The 16,746-nt window shown below is 53.5% G+C and overlaps 6 protein-coding genes across 6 annotated transcripts; 3 read left to right on the top strand and 3 right to left on the bottom strand.

Annotated features, from left to right (window-relative positions):
* Window positions 1-616: 616 nt before the first annotated feature.
* CGCS363_v005900 (uncharacterized protein) lies at window positions 617-3,250 on the top strand (the record flags this gene model as incomplete). The annotated part of the gene is made up of 1 exon (XM_036637749.1): window positions 617-3,250. One exon carries the CDS (start codon window positions 617-619, stop codon window positions 3,248-3,250), a length of 2,634 nt encoding a protein of 877 aa, XP_036498808.1.
* Window positions 3,251-3,846: 596 nt separating this feature from the next.
* CGCS363_v005899 (uncharacterized protein) lies at window positions 3,847-4,309 on the bottom strand (the record flags this gene model as incomplete). The annotated part of the gene is made up of 2 exons (XM_036637748.1): window positions 3,847-4,181; window positions 4,234-4,309. The coding sequence occupies 2 exons, from the start codon at window positions 4,307-4,309 to the stop codon at window positions 3,847-3,849; spliced, it is 411 nt and encodes a 136-aa protein (XP_036497953.1).
* Window positions 4,310-5,686: 1,377 nt separating this feature from the next.
* CGCS363_v005898 (uncharacterized protein) lies at window positions 5,687-6,750 on the top strand (the record flags this gene model as incomplete). Its single annotated transcript, XM_036637747.1, has 5 exons — window positions 5,687-5,899; window positions 5,977-6,106; window positions 6,156-6,277; window positions 6,332-6,623; window positions 6,683-6,750. The coding sequence occupies 5 exons, from the start codon at window positions 5,687-5,689 to the stop codon at window positions 6,748-6,750; spliced, it is 825 nt and encodes a 274-aa protein (XP_036497952.1).
* A 1,214-nt stretch (window positions 6,751-7,964) lies between these two features.
* On the bottom strand, window positions 7,965-9,317 carry nob1 (20S-pre-rRNA D-site endonuclease nob1; the record flags this gene model as incomplete). The annotated part of the gene is made up of 1 exon (XM_036637746.1): window positions 7,965-9,317. One exon carries the CDS (start codon window positions 9,315-9,317, stop codon window positions 7,965-7,967), a length of 1,353 nt encoding a protein of 450 aa, XP_036497828.1.
* A 2,026-nt stretch (window positions 9,318-11,343) lies between these two features.
* CGCS363_v005896 (uncharacterized protein) lies at window positions 11,344-13,841 on the top strand (the record flags this gene model as incomplete). Its single annotated transcript, XM_036637745.1, has 3 exons — window positions 11,344-12,086; window positions 12,138-13,365; window positions 13,416-13,841. The coding sequence occupies 3 exons, from the start codon at window positions 11,344-11,346 to the stop codon at window positions 13,839-13,841; spliced, it is 2,397 nt and encodes a 798-aa protein (XP_036497950.1).
* Window positions 13,842-14,493: 652 nt separating this feature from the next.
* On the bottom strand, window positions 14,494-16,099 carry bphA-1 (Benzoate 4-monooxygenase; the record flags this gene model as incomplete). Its single annotated transcript, XM_036637744.1, has 2 exons — window positions 14,494-15,712; window positions 15,792-16,099. 2 exons carry the CDS (start codon window positions 16,097-16,099, stop codon window positions 14,494-14,496), a joined length of 1,527 nt encoding a protein of 508 aa, XP_036497829.1.
* Between the last annotated feature and the right edge of the window lie 647 nt (window positions 16,100-16,746).

Below are 16,746 nucleotides of genomic sequence, written 5' to 3'. Positions count from 1 at the left end.
TAGCTTCCCGGGAGCGCTCCCCTTCACTGGTTTCAAACATTCTACTTCCGATGAAGCTATGTGCTGAAGCCGTGAACATGTAGAAGTTACGAAATGGTCTCTGAGAGGAGAAGCAAGCAAACGCGATATTCAAATAGTCTCGCCTCGATACAAAATCTCAATGGATCACGCAGGCGTCGTCCCACCGGCATTGGTACCCTGGGCTCGGGATTTCCGACCAAAAATGCTGCCGCGCCGGAGATCATCATCCTTCTAAGCATATCGCCCCGTGGGGTTGGAGATCCCACCTTGTTGGTCTGGGGACCCCGCAAGCTAAACGGCCCGATCCCCAGAGATTTCGGGCATTGCAGGACGAGATGGAGGTTGGAATGAGCTCATCGAGCCAGCTTGAGCTCGTCTGCGGCACAAAGCCCACCGAAGATGACTGCCGCGAGTCTTCTCCGGGCTTGCCAACATCGACCTCAGGCAGAGGCAGCAACAAATTCACGGGTGAAGAAGGCCCGAGTGACCCTTGTTATTGTAAGATATATAATAATCTGCTATTTGGGAAAGCCATGTGAGGTCTAGTAGATTCCCAGGCGCAACTCCTCTTTGCCTTGCAGCTCCCTTCAATACAATGGCTGTCTCGATATCACAGCTATCTTTCGAGCACCACCGCCTGGCTCTTGGCATAGCCGAGTCAGAGCCTCGCATCTCGTGGAGGTTCGGAGGCAATGCTGTCGACTGGCAGCAGACTTCTTACGACCTCGAGGTCATCAGGGGTACCAGTGGCGCACCAAGCATTCACAGCGTCAACTCCTCCGACTCACTGCTCGTCCCATGGCCCGAATCGCCTCTAAGCACGGCTGAACAAGCTACTGTGAGGGCCCGAGCCCATGGTCAATCGGGTCAGCCCTCGACACCGTGGTCCGACTGGGTCACTGTTGAAACTGGGCTCCTCAACAGCAGTGACTGGCTGGGCGCTGTTCCCATCGCCGCCGATAGAGACACCGAAATCGACGCTCCAAAGCGGCCCATCTACTTCAGAAAGACTTTCCCTGTGACAGCAAACGTATCAAGCGCTCGCCTTTACATCACTGCGTTGGGCTTATATGAAGCCGAGATCAACGGAAACAGGGTCGGAGATCTTGTGCTTGCCCCGGGCTGGCAATCATACAACTATCGGCACGTGTACGATACGTACGATGTTACTGAACTTGTCAACAGCGGGGATAACGCCATTGGCGTTGTCGTTGGTGAGGGCTGGTTTTCGGGTCGCTTGAGTTATGGAGGCGGCTTTCGTAACAACTACGGTGACACCATTGGTTTGATTTCTCTCCTCGTTGCCACTCTCGATGACGGCAGCACCGTTGAAATTCCCACCGACACCTCGTGGCAAGCGAGCACCGGTCCGATTCTCACATCTGAGATCTACGACGGCGAGAAGTACGACTCCAGACTAGAGGCGGACCTGGAGGGCTGGTCTTCTGCGGCTTTCGAAGCCAGCGGCTGGCTTGCTACGAAGGAGCTAGATGCGCCCAAAGGCGATCTGGTTCCACCTGATGGACCACCCGTCAGGCGGGTTGAAGAGAGGAAGCCTGAAGCAATTTTCCAATCGCCCTCGGGAAAGACCATCATCGACTTCGGACAGAACCTTGTCGGCTGGCTCAGGCTTACTGTTTCTGGGCCCAGCGGGACAAACCTCACTCTCCACCATGCCGAAGTTCTGGAAGACGGTGAACTAGCCCTAAGACCCCTTCGGTACGCCACGGCAGAGGATTCCATCATCCTACATGGCAACGGTAACCAAACATGGGAACCTCGTTTCACATTCCACGGTTTTCGCTACGCTCAGATCGATGGTTGGCCGGCAGAGACCCCATTAACGCCCGAATCAATCACGGCGGTCGTGGTTCACAGTGATATGGAAGAAACTGGTTGGTTCGATTGCTCGAATCAACTTCTCAACAAGTTTCATCACAATGTCCGATGGTCTATGAAGGGCAACTTCCTCTCTATCCCAACCGACTGCCCGCAACGCGATGAACGTCTTGGGTGGACTGGAGACGCACACGCATTTGCTCCCACTGCCAACTACCTGTACAACGCCGCCGGCTTTTTCAAGGGCTGGCACAAGGATATTTGGTCAGAAATGCAACGAAACGACTCCATGGTCGTTCCCTTCACTGTGCCAACCATCCCGCCGGAGTCTCCCGCCACGCCTGCTGCTGTGTGGGGTGATGTTGCCGTCGCTAATCCCTTCAATATTTACCAGGCCTACGGCGACCTTGATCTGTTGGAGGAGCAATATTCTCAAGCTCAGGCTTGGATTGATGAGGGTATCAGTCGCAACGAGGTTGGTCTCTGGAATCGCAGTTCGTTCCAGTTTGCGGATTGGCTTGACCCCAAAGCTCCCTCGGATGCACCTGGCAACGCTACGACTGCGAAGATTCTCGTTGCGGATGCTTATCTCATTCACATGACGGAGTTTCTGGCCAACATGTCAGCAGCTCTGGGTCGGGACGATGCCGCGACGGAATATCGCCGTCAACAGAACAACCTGACCGAGGAGTTCCATAATGCCTGGATTCAAGACGGCGCCCTCGCAAATAGGACTCAGACTGCGTATGCCATGGCTTTGGACTTTGGTCTTTACACCGACGAGGAGCAGCGTTCTGCTGCGGCGCAGACGCTGCGTGACATCGTAGCAGAAAATGACTACCTCGTCGGCACGGGCTTCGCCGGAACTCCTCCCTTAGGGTTCGCTCTCCGCAACATCGGAGCTACGGAGGACTTCTATCGCATGCTTCTACAGACTCGGGTTCCCTCGTGGCTTTACCAAGTTGTTCAGAATGGCACAACAACTTGGGAACGTTGGGACAGTCTGTTGTCGAACGGAAGCGTCAATCCTGGCGAGATGACGAGTTTCAACCATTACGCCTTTGGCTCTGTTGCCAATTGGATGCATCAAGTTATCGGTGGCATCGCTCCTGCTGAGCCTGGCTGGAAGAGAATCGCCGTCGCCCCCGTCCCAGGCGGAAACATCACCAGTGCGGACGCCAAGTTCATCAGTCCCTACGGAGAGGTCAAAGTTCAATGGTGGTTTGAGAACAACACGGAGGACAATGCTTTGCACCGCAACGGCTTTCATCTGAATGTTCAAGTCCCGCCCAACACCAGGGCCGACATCACGTTGCCTAATGGGGGCGCGACCACAGAAGTTGGGTCAGGTTATTACGAATTCCATGACCCCAATTACCAGCTGTCTTAGCAATCTTTACATTCTTTCACTTCCCCAGCATTGCGGGGCTTGTAATAATTTGATTCATTTGGTGTGATGAAGCACAAGCTTTGCTTTCAGATGCCAGAACTTCATGCAAGAGTGAACTAGGTTGGGACTTTTGTCAATGGAAACCCCCAGTGAAGCAATACTTCTATCCAATCAAACAGCTACATTTGACTTAAGCTCAGTCTCCGAAACCATGTAATAAAGGACTGTGCCTATTTATGTTCCATGTTGTTGATGTCCCTTCTTTATTCGGTCTCTGAGCCTTGGGAGCCGAAGGAGAGGTGACGAGTCAAAGTCAAGAAAGTCAACCCTGCCGCCGCAATCCTTTTCTGTAAACCAACATAGTCTCTAAACTCACTAAAGATAGAGTCATACTCATATATGCGTCCATATCTGTTTTTCTTTCGTCTGCTCGGGTCGGTGCAGTGCTCCTGTGACCTCAACACTCTTCGGACCACGTCGGCGGGCGAGCAAACAGCGACTAACAATCATGAAACCAACGGCCTTGAACATGAATAAAATTATTTTCCTATAACTTTACTACTAAAGTACTAGTTTCCGAACCAGCAGGAGCTAGTCTACATAGGAAGATAGGACTCATCCGCACTGGTCTCGGCTCTCTTCATTGGCAGGTAAGATTCATCAGCGGTAGTCTCGGCACGCTTCATGGGCAAATACGACTCGTCAGCGCTGGTTTCGGCCCTCCTCATGGGATCGTAAGACTCGTCGGCACTGGTCTCAGCTCGTCGCATGGGATCATAAGACTCGTCGGCGCTCGTCTCGGCACGCTTCATTGGCAGATACGACTCGTCGGCACTGGTCTCGGCTCTTCTCATCGGGAGGTACGACTCATCGGCACTGGTCTCCGCGCGAGCCTTCATCGGGAGGTAAGATTCATCGGCATTGGTCTGGGCTGTTAAGAGTCAATAGAGATCTATAGGGAGTTCAAAAAGTTTCCAGCCCACCAAGTCCAACATGAGGTGCTGTTGGGAGAGAAACGACGCAGGCTGCTAGAGCTGCGAGGAGAAATGCGGTCTTCATCTTGAAGCAGCGAGATGTATGGAAAGCTTGATGGAAACTTCGAGAAATAACTTTGGCTCGAAGTGTCACGAGCTAATGAGATGTCAAAGAGGACTGGATTCATGAAGAGCTGGAGTAAGTGTCCGCTTGCCTCTTATGATGGAAGGCGTTTGCATTGGCAGCCTCTAGGGGCGACTGGTTCGGAGCCTAGGGGCCAGAGATAATTTCTCATAGGAGCTGATACCTTGCTTGCTGATCCAATGGATCAATCAGGCAGGTGACATGGAACGGCTTTGCGAGCTGACGAATCGCGATTCTTACCTCTGGTGCTAGAGGAGATGGTTGCACAAGCTATCAGCTCCACTTAGAGTCGGCCACGGAGTAAGCGTTTCCCAAACGTCGAAAGGCGGTCAATACAGGATCATGAATTTGAAGGATTTTACCCCATCCGAAGTAGTCCTTTGGGAGAAAGAGTCACAGCTCTGATTGGGGGCGACCTTCCCCATTTACATTAGCTTGCTGACCCACAGCTGGGAGGATTCACGCATACCGCAGAGAAACCTGGAAAGATCGTGAGAGCAAGACCTTTCTGCAAAGTTTCGAGCAAGATGGGCCACTGTAGATTTGTCGTCTTATTTAGTTGCAAAGCCTTCCTAGGCTACATGAAATGCAGGGAAACTCAAGATATCTAGCAATATGACAGCAAGATATTTCTGGAGCGACTGCCTGACAGACGCGCTCATCATTAACCATAATACTTCGATAGACATCATTTCGTTCATGTACGTCTTCCGAACTCGATGCCTGCAGCAGCAAATGCTTATTTCAGCTAAGCTTGTACAAGGAGGATCGAGATGCAAATCGTGTGGCAAGCATGTTGTAGGCTACCTAGTTCAACGAATAGATATGTTCAGATCTTTCGAATGACCTGAGAGCTAGCATATCTGGTTTAGCTACTTTCTCGAAGGATTCGAGGACGCAGACACGGAAAGAGGTCATGCGTTTACAGACTGCTCCAGCCCAACTGGTTCAAAACGCCATCGTCAGATATCATGAGCGTATCGATAGTGACCTTCCAATTGCGGGAATAAGGATCAAAAGTTGAAGCCACTAGATATGCGATTGTCATCCAAGGCGTGATATGGATAGCAGGCAGGAAGCGGGGCTGCAGTCGTTCACAACCCCTCGAATCCTTCAGGATAGAACGGTGGCAAGTGACTGACTAGGCCATGTCCCCCCCCCCCCCCCCCCCCCCTTTACTTTTGTTTCGTTCATTCGGTTTTTCATTCGGCTTGTTTACTAGAGACTCGCGTTTACATTTGGGTTTTCTGGTTCTTACCTCACGCCGGCAGCGTTTTGTGTAATATTTTATTCTGAAATTCTTGTGTTGCCTTTAAGATGGCCCGTCGAGAGAAGGGCTACACGCCCGTGTATTCAGACGAGAGATCCGCAACGAGTCTCGATAATGTTGAGGTCGAGCTGTCGGAAGCTCGAGCAAAGCAGCCGTCACAGTGGTACAGGTTCAGATCATGGACACTTCATGCTATCTTTATCATAGCATACTCAACGATATTCGTCATTTCAATGATCCGGGGCAGACCGAGTGCTGGGGTATTCAGTCAAATTGATTGTATGCTGAATAGCTTGGAGGCATTGTGTTTGAAACCAAACGCTGATCTTGATAACAGCCCCCCCAAGAGCTATCGGCGATGAGACTCATCTTGAAGTCTTCCCCATTCAAGGACCTCCACATGGGAAATACACTGGGGAACCTCGATCTGAAGTTGATCAGGCTTGGAAAGATTTGCTGCAATGTCCGTGAGTCTCTAGCTTATTCCACTGAGTCTATGCTGATCAAACGATACAGACAACAACATCAGAGTATCAGATGAATGGGTGCACCGCTGGGGCCGACAACATGAAGCTGTAAAGCTGCCAGATGGCGGATACCTAGGCATGTTGAGCGTTTTCCATGAGCTTCACTGCATCGTATGTTCTGCTCGCGGTTCCGAGTGTGTTAGGGTCGCTAATTTAGGGCATCAGAAACGGCTTTATCAGACTCTGTCACCCGAGTACTACTTCCCGAACGCAACGGACAAGGAAATTGCGATCAACAGAGAGCACAACCAGCACTGTTTGGAGGTGCTTAGAATGGGGGCAGCATGTCGAGGCGACATATCCATCATCACTCACATGTGGACCGACAAAGATGCCCAGCCCATCGTCAATCAGACGGCGCCTCACCAATGCGTGGATTTCAGTAAGGTCATGGAGTACTCGCGAGACAACACCGTGGACGTGTATCAGGACAACTACATTGTCCATCCAAAGTTCGGTCAGTGGAAACGTCTCATGAGAGAACAAACTTGAGCACCTACTAATCACGCTGTTCAGGCCCCTCGTTCCCTCATGGGCATAGCATCAAACCGTTCAAAGAGCAGGACATGGGACATCACCACTGATAGACATGGTCGACGGTGTGTTTGAGGGACTAAGATTAAATCCTGATGAAATGGTATAGAATGCCATGAACGGCCGAGGAACCTGGTGTTCGCTTTTGGAGATGCTAAATGTGAATGTCGCGTTTGGTGATTGAGGTGTTTACCAACAGCACGTAAAGTAAAGCAGAAGCGGGCAAAATGTTACGGAAAACAACTTCAAAAAAAATTCAAGATACTTCGTTTAAAAAGATTTCAATCCCAAAAACACTTGAGACAGATAGACATCTACAAGAAAATGAAGAAATAACACCGGATGAGATGATGGCACTGGAGTGTTGACACTGATACCAAAAGTGGAGAACAGGCGGTGACCCCATATTTCGGTGAATATCCAATTCGTCCTTCCGGTTGGATCCTGACCGAAGGTCACGTGGCCTGAAATTTTCAAATCGCAAGGGGAAAAAAAAAGTTCTTTGGCCTGCCTGCGCCGACCACCTTCTTCCGCCGACAACCACCACCACACTCACGCCAGCTTAAACGCCGACTTCAAGATGCATTTGATGTACACTCTCGACGAGGCGGGCAACCGTCTGTACACCTTGAAGAAGGTTGTCGACGGCAAGGTCACCAAGTCCGCGCACCCCGCCCGTTTCTCCCCCGACGATAAGTGGTCGCGCCAGCGCGTCACCCTCAAGCGCCGCTTCAACCTCCTTCTCACCCAGCAGAGTGAGTACATGATCCTTTCCTATCGTGGTCATTGGTTCCAGTGACTAACTACCCCTCCACAGAGACCGAGTAATTTCCTAAAACCAAACGAACGGCATCTTACCATCATATACCCGGCCGAGACACAACCGTTCCGACCAGCATCACATGACGGCGACGGATTGTTCGACTGGCAGGAGAGAGCATCAGCACTGCGCAGCGTGGGGATAGAGCATAACGGTTCGCGGGTGCTCCCCGATCCATGGCTCTGGCACATAAAAACTAAAGGCGTTGGGGGGGAAGGCTTGTGTTCATGGGGAAACCGGAGTCTGTTACACGGTCCGTTTTGGGGCAGACCGCTCTGCGATATCAAGCAGAAGCGACGCATTTAAGAATTCAACCTTGTTTTGTCTTCCCAGTCCTATGAAGAGTGCCCTTTACCCATCCGTCCATCCTTTTTGAGGTCTATCATGGTATCATGCAGAACATTTAAACATCTCGTCGACCGCCACACAGCCAGACTATGCCGTCTACCTCTTCTTGCGCCCGTTCACGTTTCTTCCAGGGCCCAACCGCACCTTTCCGTTGTTGCTCGTACGATCACCCGTCAGGATGCTTGGTAGGTAATCCTCGTCCATGAGGTCCCTGCGACGGGCGCGACGGTTTTCACCAACAGCCTTCTCGTACTCCCTCTGGTCCTCCGCAAAGATGAGGTTGGTACCCCAATTGTTCTTGCCACCGGCATGTTTCGCCAGCTTGCCGCTGGAGGTTCCAGCGACCGGCTTGGGAATGCTGAAGACATTGCCTCTGTTATTCCACTGGAAGTTGCGTTTCAGGTGGATTTTGAAGGAGCCGTCCTCCTCGGTGGTGCACGAGGTTCGCGTGAGCGTCGCTTGTCCGCAGCTGGGGCAAAACTGCTTGTCCATCTTTTTACAGACCTGGAAGCAGCCGTGGCAACGCAGAACCCAGGTCTTGAGCTGTGTAATGCGCGACATGGCAGGCGACAGCAGGTTGAGCCCAATTCTTAGGGCGACGTTCTGCATGGCATAGTCAGAGGTGAGAATGCCCACCTTGACGTCGACTGCCGGCTCCGTCGGTTGGAGCCTCTTGCTGTCCTTCTCCTTGTGCTTCTTGACGTTGGACGGCGTGATCCAGCCGTCCTCGTCGTCCGATGCGTCTTCCTTTGCGACGGCTGCTTCGGCGGTACTCTCTTCGACCGCTGCTTGCTCCTCATTGGGCTTGTCCTCTTGAACTTCCAGTTTCTCCATCTCTTGTGTGATGTCCGTCGCATCCGCATTCGCAGGCGGAGCTTGCGTTGTCTCGTCGCTTGCGGTCGCCTCAGTCTCGGTGCTGTCTGCATTCTCCTTCACCCCCGTAGAAGTCTCTTCTTCGACTGTCTCGCCTTCGACCGAGGACACCTCTTGGGTAGGCTTACCCTCGGCAGCATCGCTGGTGGCTGACTTAGGGGTGTTGGGGATGCGCTGATTGGGGTCCTTGCGAAGTCTAGAGTCGCCACCATTCTTCTCGACATCGAGCTCGTAGGTAAGAGCAAGCAGGTGCAAATCGGGTCTGCTGAGAACTTCGAGATCTCCGGTGCGGCGTGCAAAGTTGGTAACGAACTTGATGCTGTCGGGACGCGGGTTGCGCAGCTTGACGAAGGGCATGAGGGTAGTCTGGACGCGGGTGCGGGTGTTGACGTCGCGAATCTCGTCGATGATGGAAGGGAGCATGAACAGTTCGTCGGCCTGGGCGAGAAGAGTGCTCACGGGAGGGTCGTTCTTGATCAACGGACCGGTATCGAGGACGAGGGTGTGGATGGGCTTGCGCTCTTGGGTCGCCGCGGGGCTTGCGACCGCTGGAGCGGGCGCCGTTTCAATAGACATTTTGGCGGTAATGGATATTTCGCCAGTTACTCCAAGTAGTCCGGAAATATTATCGACAGTCGAAAACTTGCAGGGCCACTTCAAATGCAGTCGCAACGCGGGCGATGATTAGGAGAGGCGGCGAATTGATTTTGAAAGGTACGGGAAATTTCCTCTATCGCGGGGTTGTGGTGGGGTGTAATTTTTTTCGATAAGCCAGTGCTGCGCTCGTACCTGTCGGTCAGCACACCAGGTCCCCGGCCTCACCGCTCACCTCAGACCGCTTGCTCGGTGAACAGGTCGTACTCTAGCTCACCTCGGGTCCTCACCGCCCTGCACCCAAATTGCAATTGCAACATGGCCGCTCAGGTCAGGTGCAGATCAATTTGAACGTCACAGGGAATACCATGACAGCAGGAAGACGCCGACGCTACCGCCGCGTGCGCCGTAGGCATTGCTCAACATCTGCAAAGACCGATCACGACATCCCCAAGATCTGCGTCTCCTCAAGTCCGGCAAAGGACAGACGACGGCTAGCTGATCCGCCTGAATGCTGCGGAAAAGTAAGATCCCGCCAACCAAGGTTGCGATGAAGCTTGTGACTGTAACTATGCCAAGGACACGTCGGCTGTCGGTCAGTGTTGAATGAAATTGACTCGTCTGTGAGGTGCATCTGTTGGCCAGAGCATCTCAAGCTTGCGATCAAATCAGAGTCAGTGATGGATGCTTTTCAACACGCAATATGCCTGTATCACATCTCTCCTCAAACCGTTCAGAAGAACAGAACGGTTCTATGAAAAGCAATCGGGCACATGTCAGATCAAGATGCTCATGCAGGTACCTCTGCGGCTCTCGGTGTCGGCTCTCGGCCAAACAGACCGACAGCCTGCCATGCGACAGAACAATGTGGAATATTTTGCGCTCTTTCCGGGTCTGTGTGTCGCGTGACCGTGCTCTCATCGGAGCCTCGAGGTTGAACGAAGCACCGTTGAAGTGATCCGTTACAAATGGTATGTAACTTATGTGTTCTAATCCAGCTGTTTCTTCTCCGGTCTCTGGTGTCTGATGTCCAGTGATGACCGACTGCCGACCCGGGGATCTGGCGGTGGATGATGCTCCATTCAACACGGTGTAGAGTTCCGTGGTCTAGGTATTCTTGACGTGGCTCTCAGTGGACCTGTTGGGCTTTTGCTTTCCGAAGCTGCCGTCAGGAGAGATGCGTGCTCCATTAAGATGACTTGAATTGTACAGCTTCATCTGTCCACCTAAGTAAGTAGCCGAACAATGAAGACTCTGTGTTTACCATGGTATGTAAGTTACCTAGGTAGTTTAGGAGCCAGCTCCGTCTCACTGGCTGCCCTGTCCGTTGCAGTCGGTGGCAATTTTCAGGGCAATCTTAACGAAGCTGGACCCCGTCATTCCCCGGAGAGTTTTTCGGGCAACCGAGTTGGGGGGACAAGGGGCCACTGTGAAGTACCTACTTCGTCGTCAGACACCCCCCTAGAGTGTCTCCGAAAGAGCCCCGGCTACCTGCCATTTGTTGCTTTCGTCCGCGGGTAATGGTTGATGAAGAGAACGGTCACTCACTTATGCCTGCATTCCGTTCCCTGCTTCCACCTGCCGTACTGCGTATGTACACAGCTGCTCATTGCCTTGCCTTGCCTTGCCTTGCCATTGCTCCATTGCCTTGCCTGCCCCGAGCAGAAAATTGTTCTAGCTACGGATAGACCTCCTCCCATCACCTTTTGTTCCACGTACAGCCACCGGCTACCTTGTTGTTCCCCGGATTTATCCTGCATGTTTGTACCTACCGTTCACAGTAAACACTCAGTCGCATACACACACGCGCGCGCGCGCGCAGAGAGAGGACTGGACACACAGGTCGCCGTGTTCTGAGTTGAGACCCACGCCGATTGTTCCCCGGAATGGGAAATCCATGAGCCCTTAGACCGAGCCTCATCCCTCTCCATGTCTGCAGCAGACGCCGCCGAGTTCCGGTGACAGGAATCGAGGCCGCGCCCACGCGTATTCGCTCGTGTCTGGGACAATGGCAGACTTATTCGGTAGTAGCAGCGGCAACAGTAACAATCACCCCCAAATCCCAAACACCATCAATCACAATAGCAACGACAACCTGGGACATCACCTCCGACCCGACAGACCACCGACAGCCGCACCCGCGACCACCACCAACAACATCCAGTCCGACCTGTCTGCTCCCTCGGCCTCAGCCTCAGCCGGTCCCGGTCCCGGTGCTGCCACTGCCGTGACAGCATCAGCCTCGTCCGTGTCTCCGAAGCCAACCAAGCGGTCCTCGACAACGACATGCGTCACTTGTCGAGCCCGAAAGGTCCGTTGTGATGGCCGCCGCGAAGTATGCAGCAACTGCGACCGTCTTGGCTTCAACTGCACCTACGAGGATCCCAACTCGGACCCCAATGGCCTCTCATCCGGTCCATCCTTCCCCTTACCCCGACGTCGCGTACGTCAAGCTTGTGAGAGCTGTCACTCCCGCAAGGCCCGGTGCAGCGGCGACACCCCGGCCTGCCAAAGATGTCGTAACCAGGGCATCGAGTGTGTTTACCGGGCATCCAAACGAGCTCGCCTGAGCATCCATCACGTTCCCCGTGTCGACCAAGTTGTAAGATCACCGACGACATCATCCGCTGCCGCTGCCCGTGAGCAGCAGGTACGTCGGTCACAGTCTAGAGATGATGGCGCTCACGACTCCGATGCCGGTGGGCCGGAAGTCATGGCCTCCAACACCCCAAGTACTTTCAACCAGGAACTGTAGGCTGGCTCTCATTCAATTTAAATATCGCTGTTACTAACTATTCAAAGCTCGACGTCTGATCCCCAATTCGAGTCGCTCATCAGTCGAGCACTCGACAATTTCTTTCGTCATGTTCATCACATCCCCATGCTCTCATTCCTACATCGTGCTTCACTCATGCAAAGGCACCACGCTGGTGGTCTGGACCGACCACTGCTGCTCGCTCTCATCGGCATCACGAGTATGCTCACCGACCTGGGGCCAGGCACGAAAGAGTATGGCGAGAAGTGTGTCGATGAATCCGAGGCATTGATTTTGAAAAGCTTGGAGAACCCCTCAACCATCAAGGTTCAGACACTCGCCCTCATAATCAAGTACCGCATCTTGACTCGGCGCTTCTCCAGCGCCTTTGTACTCGCCGCCACCGCTGCGAGATTTGCCATGGCACTGCGTCTTAACCACGAGAACAGCGACTTGTGCTTCTTGGCTCAGGAATCAAGACGTCGCCTCATGTGGGCGTTGTTCATGATCGACCAGGGCATGGCCGGCGGATACCGAGATCTCACCTTATGGTCTCCCGAGCTCATCCACATCCCGCTTCCATGCAACGAGCGAGACTTTGAGTTCGATCTCGCACCACCTTCGATGCGCAGCTTGGTCCCTCAGCCCGACGAGTCCGAGAACGACGACATCGGTAGCCTCGCACTTCACGTACGTATCCTTTGGGTTCGCGGCAGGATCTTGAAGTTTGCCAAAAGAGCGGCGGCCTGCTCCAACGACGATGACCTGGCTCGCATGCGTGATCAGCTGCAAGCATTTGCCAAGGAGCTCTCAGAGTTCGCCGAAAGATTGCCCGTATCTTTCCGGTGGTCCGATAACAGCTTGCGACTGCGAGCGTACTCACCGCGACTCTGCGTATTCATCATGATTCACATCTGGTGGCGTCAATGCCATTGTGATCTGTACCGCTTAGGGCTCGTCGGACTACGAGACTCCCTTTCACGCACTGCCGCTGAACGGCTAGGACCCGACTTTAGCGCCCAATGTCAACGGCAATGCTTCGAACATGCCCTGGAGATGTCCAACATGTTTACCTCCATTAAGCAGTTGGACCACTACCCTGTAGCAGACTTGGATATGCCTGTCTGTGCTTATCAGTGTGTCCGCATGCTATATTATATCTATCATCTCAACGCGGAGGAGTATGGTCTCACCCCTGACGTCCTCCGGAAGAAGGCTTCGATCTGTCTTGACGTCACTAAGGGTTGTTGTTCCGGAACAGCAGCAAACGCAATTGTGAGTCCTGCAATCACACTAGTTCCCTTCACCGCTGACTTCTCCCCCAGCAAACCGATCTACAGCGTCTCATGGACCACGGTCTCTCAATACAGGCCACGCCTAGCCGACTGGTCAGTGAAGAACCGCATGACGAGAGAAACGGAAACGGACCGAAGCGCGTATCGCGACTGGGCCGGGCGAAACAAGTGCAGCTCGTGGATGATCCGGACAGCGGTGCGCCCGCCGCCGACGAGCTCACCAATCGGCCTTTTGGCATCGGTGCCTGGGAAGACATTCAAGTCGTCGAGTCGGACAAGCCGGACGAGGAGATGTTGCCGGCGCCGCCGCCCGCTGGACCTGGCTCACTCGAGGTCAACAACGCTTTCGAGGGCGCGTTGGACAGCCTTGACTTTAACATGGAGCCCATGGGTCTAGAATCCCTTGCTTGGTTCTCCAACGAGTGGTCTCAAGGAGACTTTCAGGACTTTCAATGAAGCGGGGGATACTTCACAATCAGACGAAAAGCCCCGATGAGTTCGTAAACTCGGGTGAAACGGGAACGAAATTGCCGTCTTGCCGATGACAAAAGGGCAGAAACTGACAGCCGCGAACCTTGCGGTTGGTACTCGGCACGATTTGACAAGAGTCAAATTGCAAAGTCAGGGATCTATCATTCATGTGTAAGTATTTTCTTATGAAGTACACGAGCAGCTTGCTAAAGGCGAGCCGCCAGATAAGCAGGATGTGCTACACACGTACAGCTAGTCTATTCCATACCAATTATCCCACCGGCGATGGACCCGAAAGCCTCGGGAGTTTAAGTGCCGCCGCGCTCTTTCTTGAGTCAATAACGGAGGCTTCGGCGGCATATCTCAGATGATAAGGGTCTTCAAATTACGCTGCAAACCTTGCTGGGAGATAGCAAGGTAACGTTCCAGACCATGAAGCAGATGGTCTGACGAATCCGGATGCAACTTGCGAAGAACCATGACAACCGGGTGTGGGCATTATTGAAGAGGCTTTGAATAAACTCATGAGAGTACTCATAGGATACGTTCCTCTGTAACGTCTTAATGTATACCTACATCTCAAAAAGACACGCAGCGTCATGCCATTGTGCCAACATCCACCAGACCCATACTTATTCTACCGCCTGTGAATGCTAATGTTCAGTTCCAAGGGCTTTCTCAAGAATCCCTCCTTGGTATCCATGTAGTCCTGCTTCAATTCGACGCGGTAACGCCTCGCCCACGTAGCCACAATAAGCTTCATCTCCATCTCGGCAACATTTCTGCCCACACAGGCGCGGGGACCGTGGCTGAAAGGAATGAAGGCGTTCTTCTGCCTGGTCGTGACAGACTCCCATCTCTCCGGGCGGAAGTCGTCCGCGTCGGGGCCCCAGATCTCCTTGGAGTGGTGCATCGTGTAGGACGGCACGCTGAGGACGGTGCCAGGTGGGAAGAAGTGGCCGCGGATCGACACGCCCTGGGAGTCGGCGGGAATCTCGCGCGGCAGACCGATACCGGATGTGGAGTGGAACCGGAGCGTCTCGTTGATCACCATGCCCAGGTAGGGCAAGTCGCGCACCATTTCGTAGGTAGGAACATCAACGCTAGCGGGAATCGCAGCGTCCAGCTCGGCCTGGAGCTTCTCGATGACACCGGGGGTTCTAGCAACGTGGAATAGCAGGGCGCATGATGAGTTGGACGTCGTGTCGCTGCCTGCAATGAGCTGCGTCAAGGCCTCGGCCGTGAGCTCCTCTCTACCAAGCGGCTGTCCCTTGTCGTCGCGGCCCTCCATCAAGCGGGCGAGAAGATCCAAACGATCGACATCGGGAGGGTTGTCCAGACGAGCCTTGACGCGAGCAATGGCCATTCCGGCGAGGTTCTGCACGGCCTCGAGACCTTGGCTGAAGAACGGGTCCGGAATGTACTTGGCCCAGGGCTTCATCTCGGGGTAGATTCCCAGCGTAGCAGACACCTCACCACGGCGGTTGAGAATCTCAATGGCCGGGGCGTAGATGGGCGGGCTGTTTGGTGATTCACGGACCTCGGCAATATCGGCGCCAGCTGCCAGCATACCAAACGGCGCACCAAAGGCGAGGTCACCGATCACGTCGAAGGCCAGATAGTTGAACCACTTGAGGCAGTCAAGCACGGCGCCCTGCTTGGCCGGGCTGTTCTGAATCAGCTCGTCCCACTTCTTGACGAAGAGCGCGAGGTTCTCGTGCATGTACGGCTCGAACTGGCCGATGGACTTGACAGAGAAGGTGTGCGAGACAATCTTGCGCTTGCGGGAGTGCTCATGGCGGTCTCGGGTGTTGAAGAGGCCTCGCTGGATGGAGACGAAGGCATCGTAGAAGTTGCTGGTGCGGGGTCAGCTAGTGTCTCTTCTGAGGAAGCATACGGGTGCGTATTGCTTTGCTCAGGTTCACATATACGTACGATTTCAGGAATCCATTTCCGTGTCCGTAGATAATGTTAATCGCATCGTCGTCCGCGATGCTCACGTGGTTGGGCTGGATCCGCACAACAGGGCCCAGCTCCTTGTGAAGCTTATCAACCGTCTCGTATCTGTCTCCGCGCCGGACAACATACAAGAGCCAGAAATTTGTGAATTGTGCTGGAAATGGAGAGGGAATGCCACGCAAATGTGCGTAGGTGACAAAATATGGGTATAGGTAGTAGGCCACCAAGCCTGCAGCCAGCAAGGCCGGTGCCCATGGCGAGATGAGAAGCTCGATGAGGGCCATTGTGAGGGTCTGCTTTTCTCAGTGTGTCTCAACTCTCTCGGATCAGGAATTGTGTGAAGAGAAATATTGTGAAAATAAAATAAAAAGATGGGGAAGCGAAGAAGCGAGACTGATATAAACCAGTTGAGACCAGGTCATCCACACATCAGCAACGTTTACGGGAATAATCAAAAAGTGTCGAGACTGGGGCGCCGGGGCCTTCTTGTAGTTATTTTGGTCCTCTCACATGAGTCTTTTTTGAAATAGAAGGGATGAAGGGGAAAATGCTAAAACTAGCACCGCCGAGACGGCCGTGACGCTATGCGTTAAGCTTTCTTCGGACCCTGCTGGGTGGATCTTGCGGGGATGCGCGGAGAACCGGTGTCTGTCCAGCCGCCGCCTCTCTGTGGCTCCTGGGCTCCTCTGGGCGCCTCCGAACTTGTTCTAGTGTAAGAGAAAGACAGTGCTGGGGCCAAGGAATGACCACGTCTAAACACGAAATGCCCCAAGACGCTCCCCTTGGAGCCCCCGCGCCCCCGCACCCGGCACTGAGCCCGGCAAGTACGGGCGAGACGGCAATGAATATCGGGATCACGATTCGGCCTACAACGGCGTTTGAAGACGGCGCGAGGTCGTCCTTCTTCCGTCTCTCCAACCGATCCCACCGC

This window comes from Colletotrichum siamense (assembly GCF_013390195.1).
Source record: "Colletotrichum siamense strain Cg363 chromosome Unknown KSG_Cg363_contig03, whole genome shotgun sequence".
NCBI classification, from domain to species: domain Eukaryota; kingdom Fungi; phylum Ascomycota; class Sordariomycetes; order Glomerellales; family Glomerellaceae; genus Colletotrichum; species Colletotrichum siamense.
This window is presented reverse-complemented; position numbering and strand designations above follow the sequence as displayed.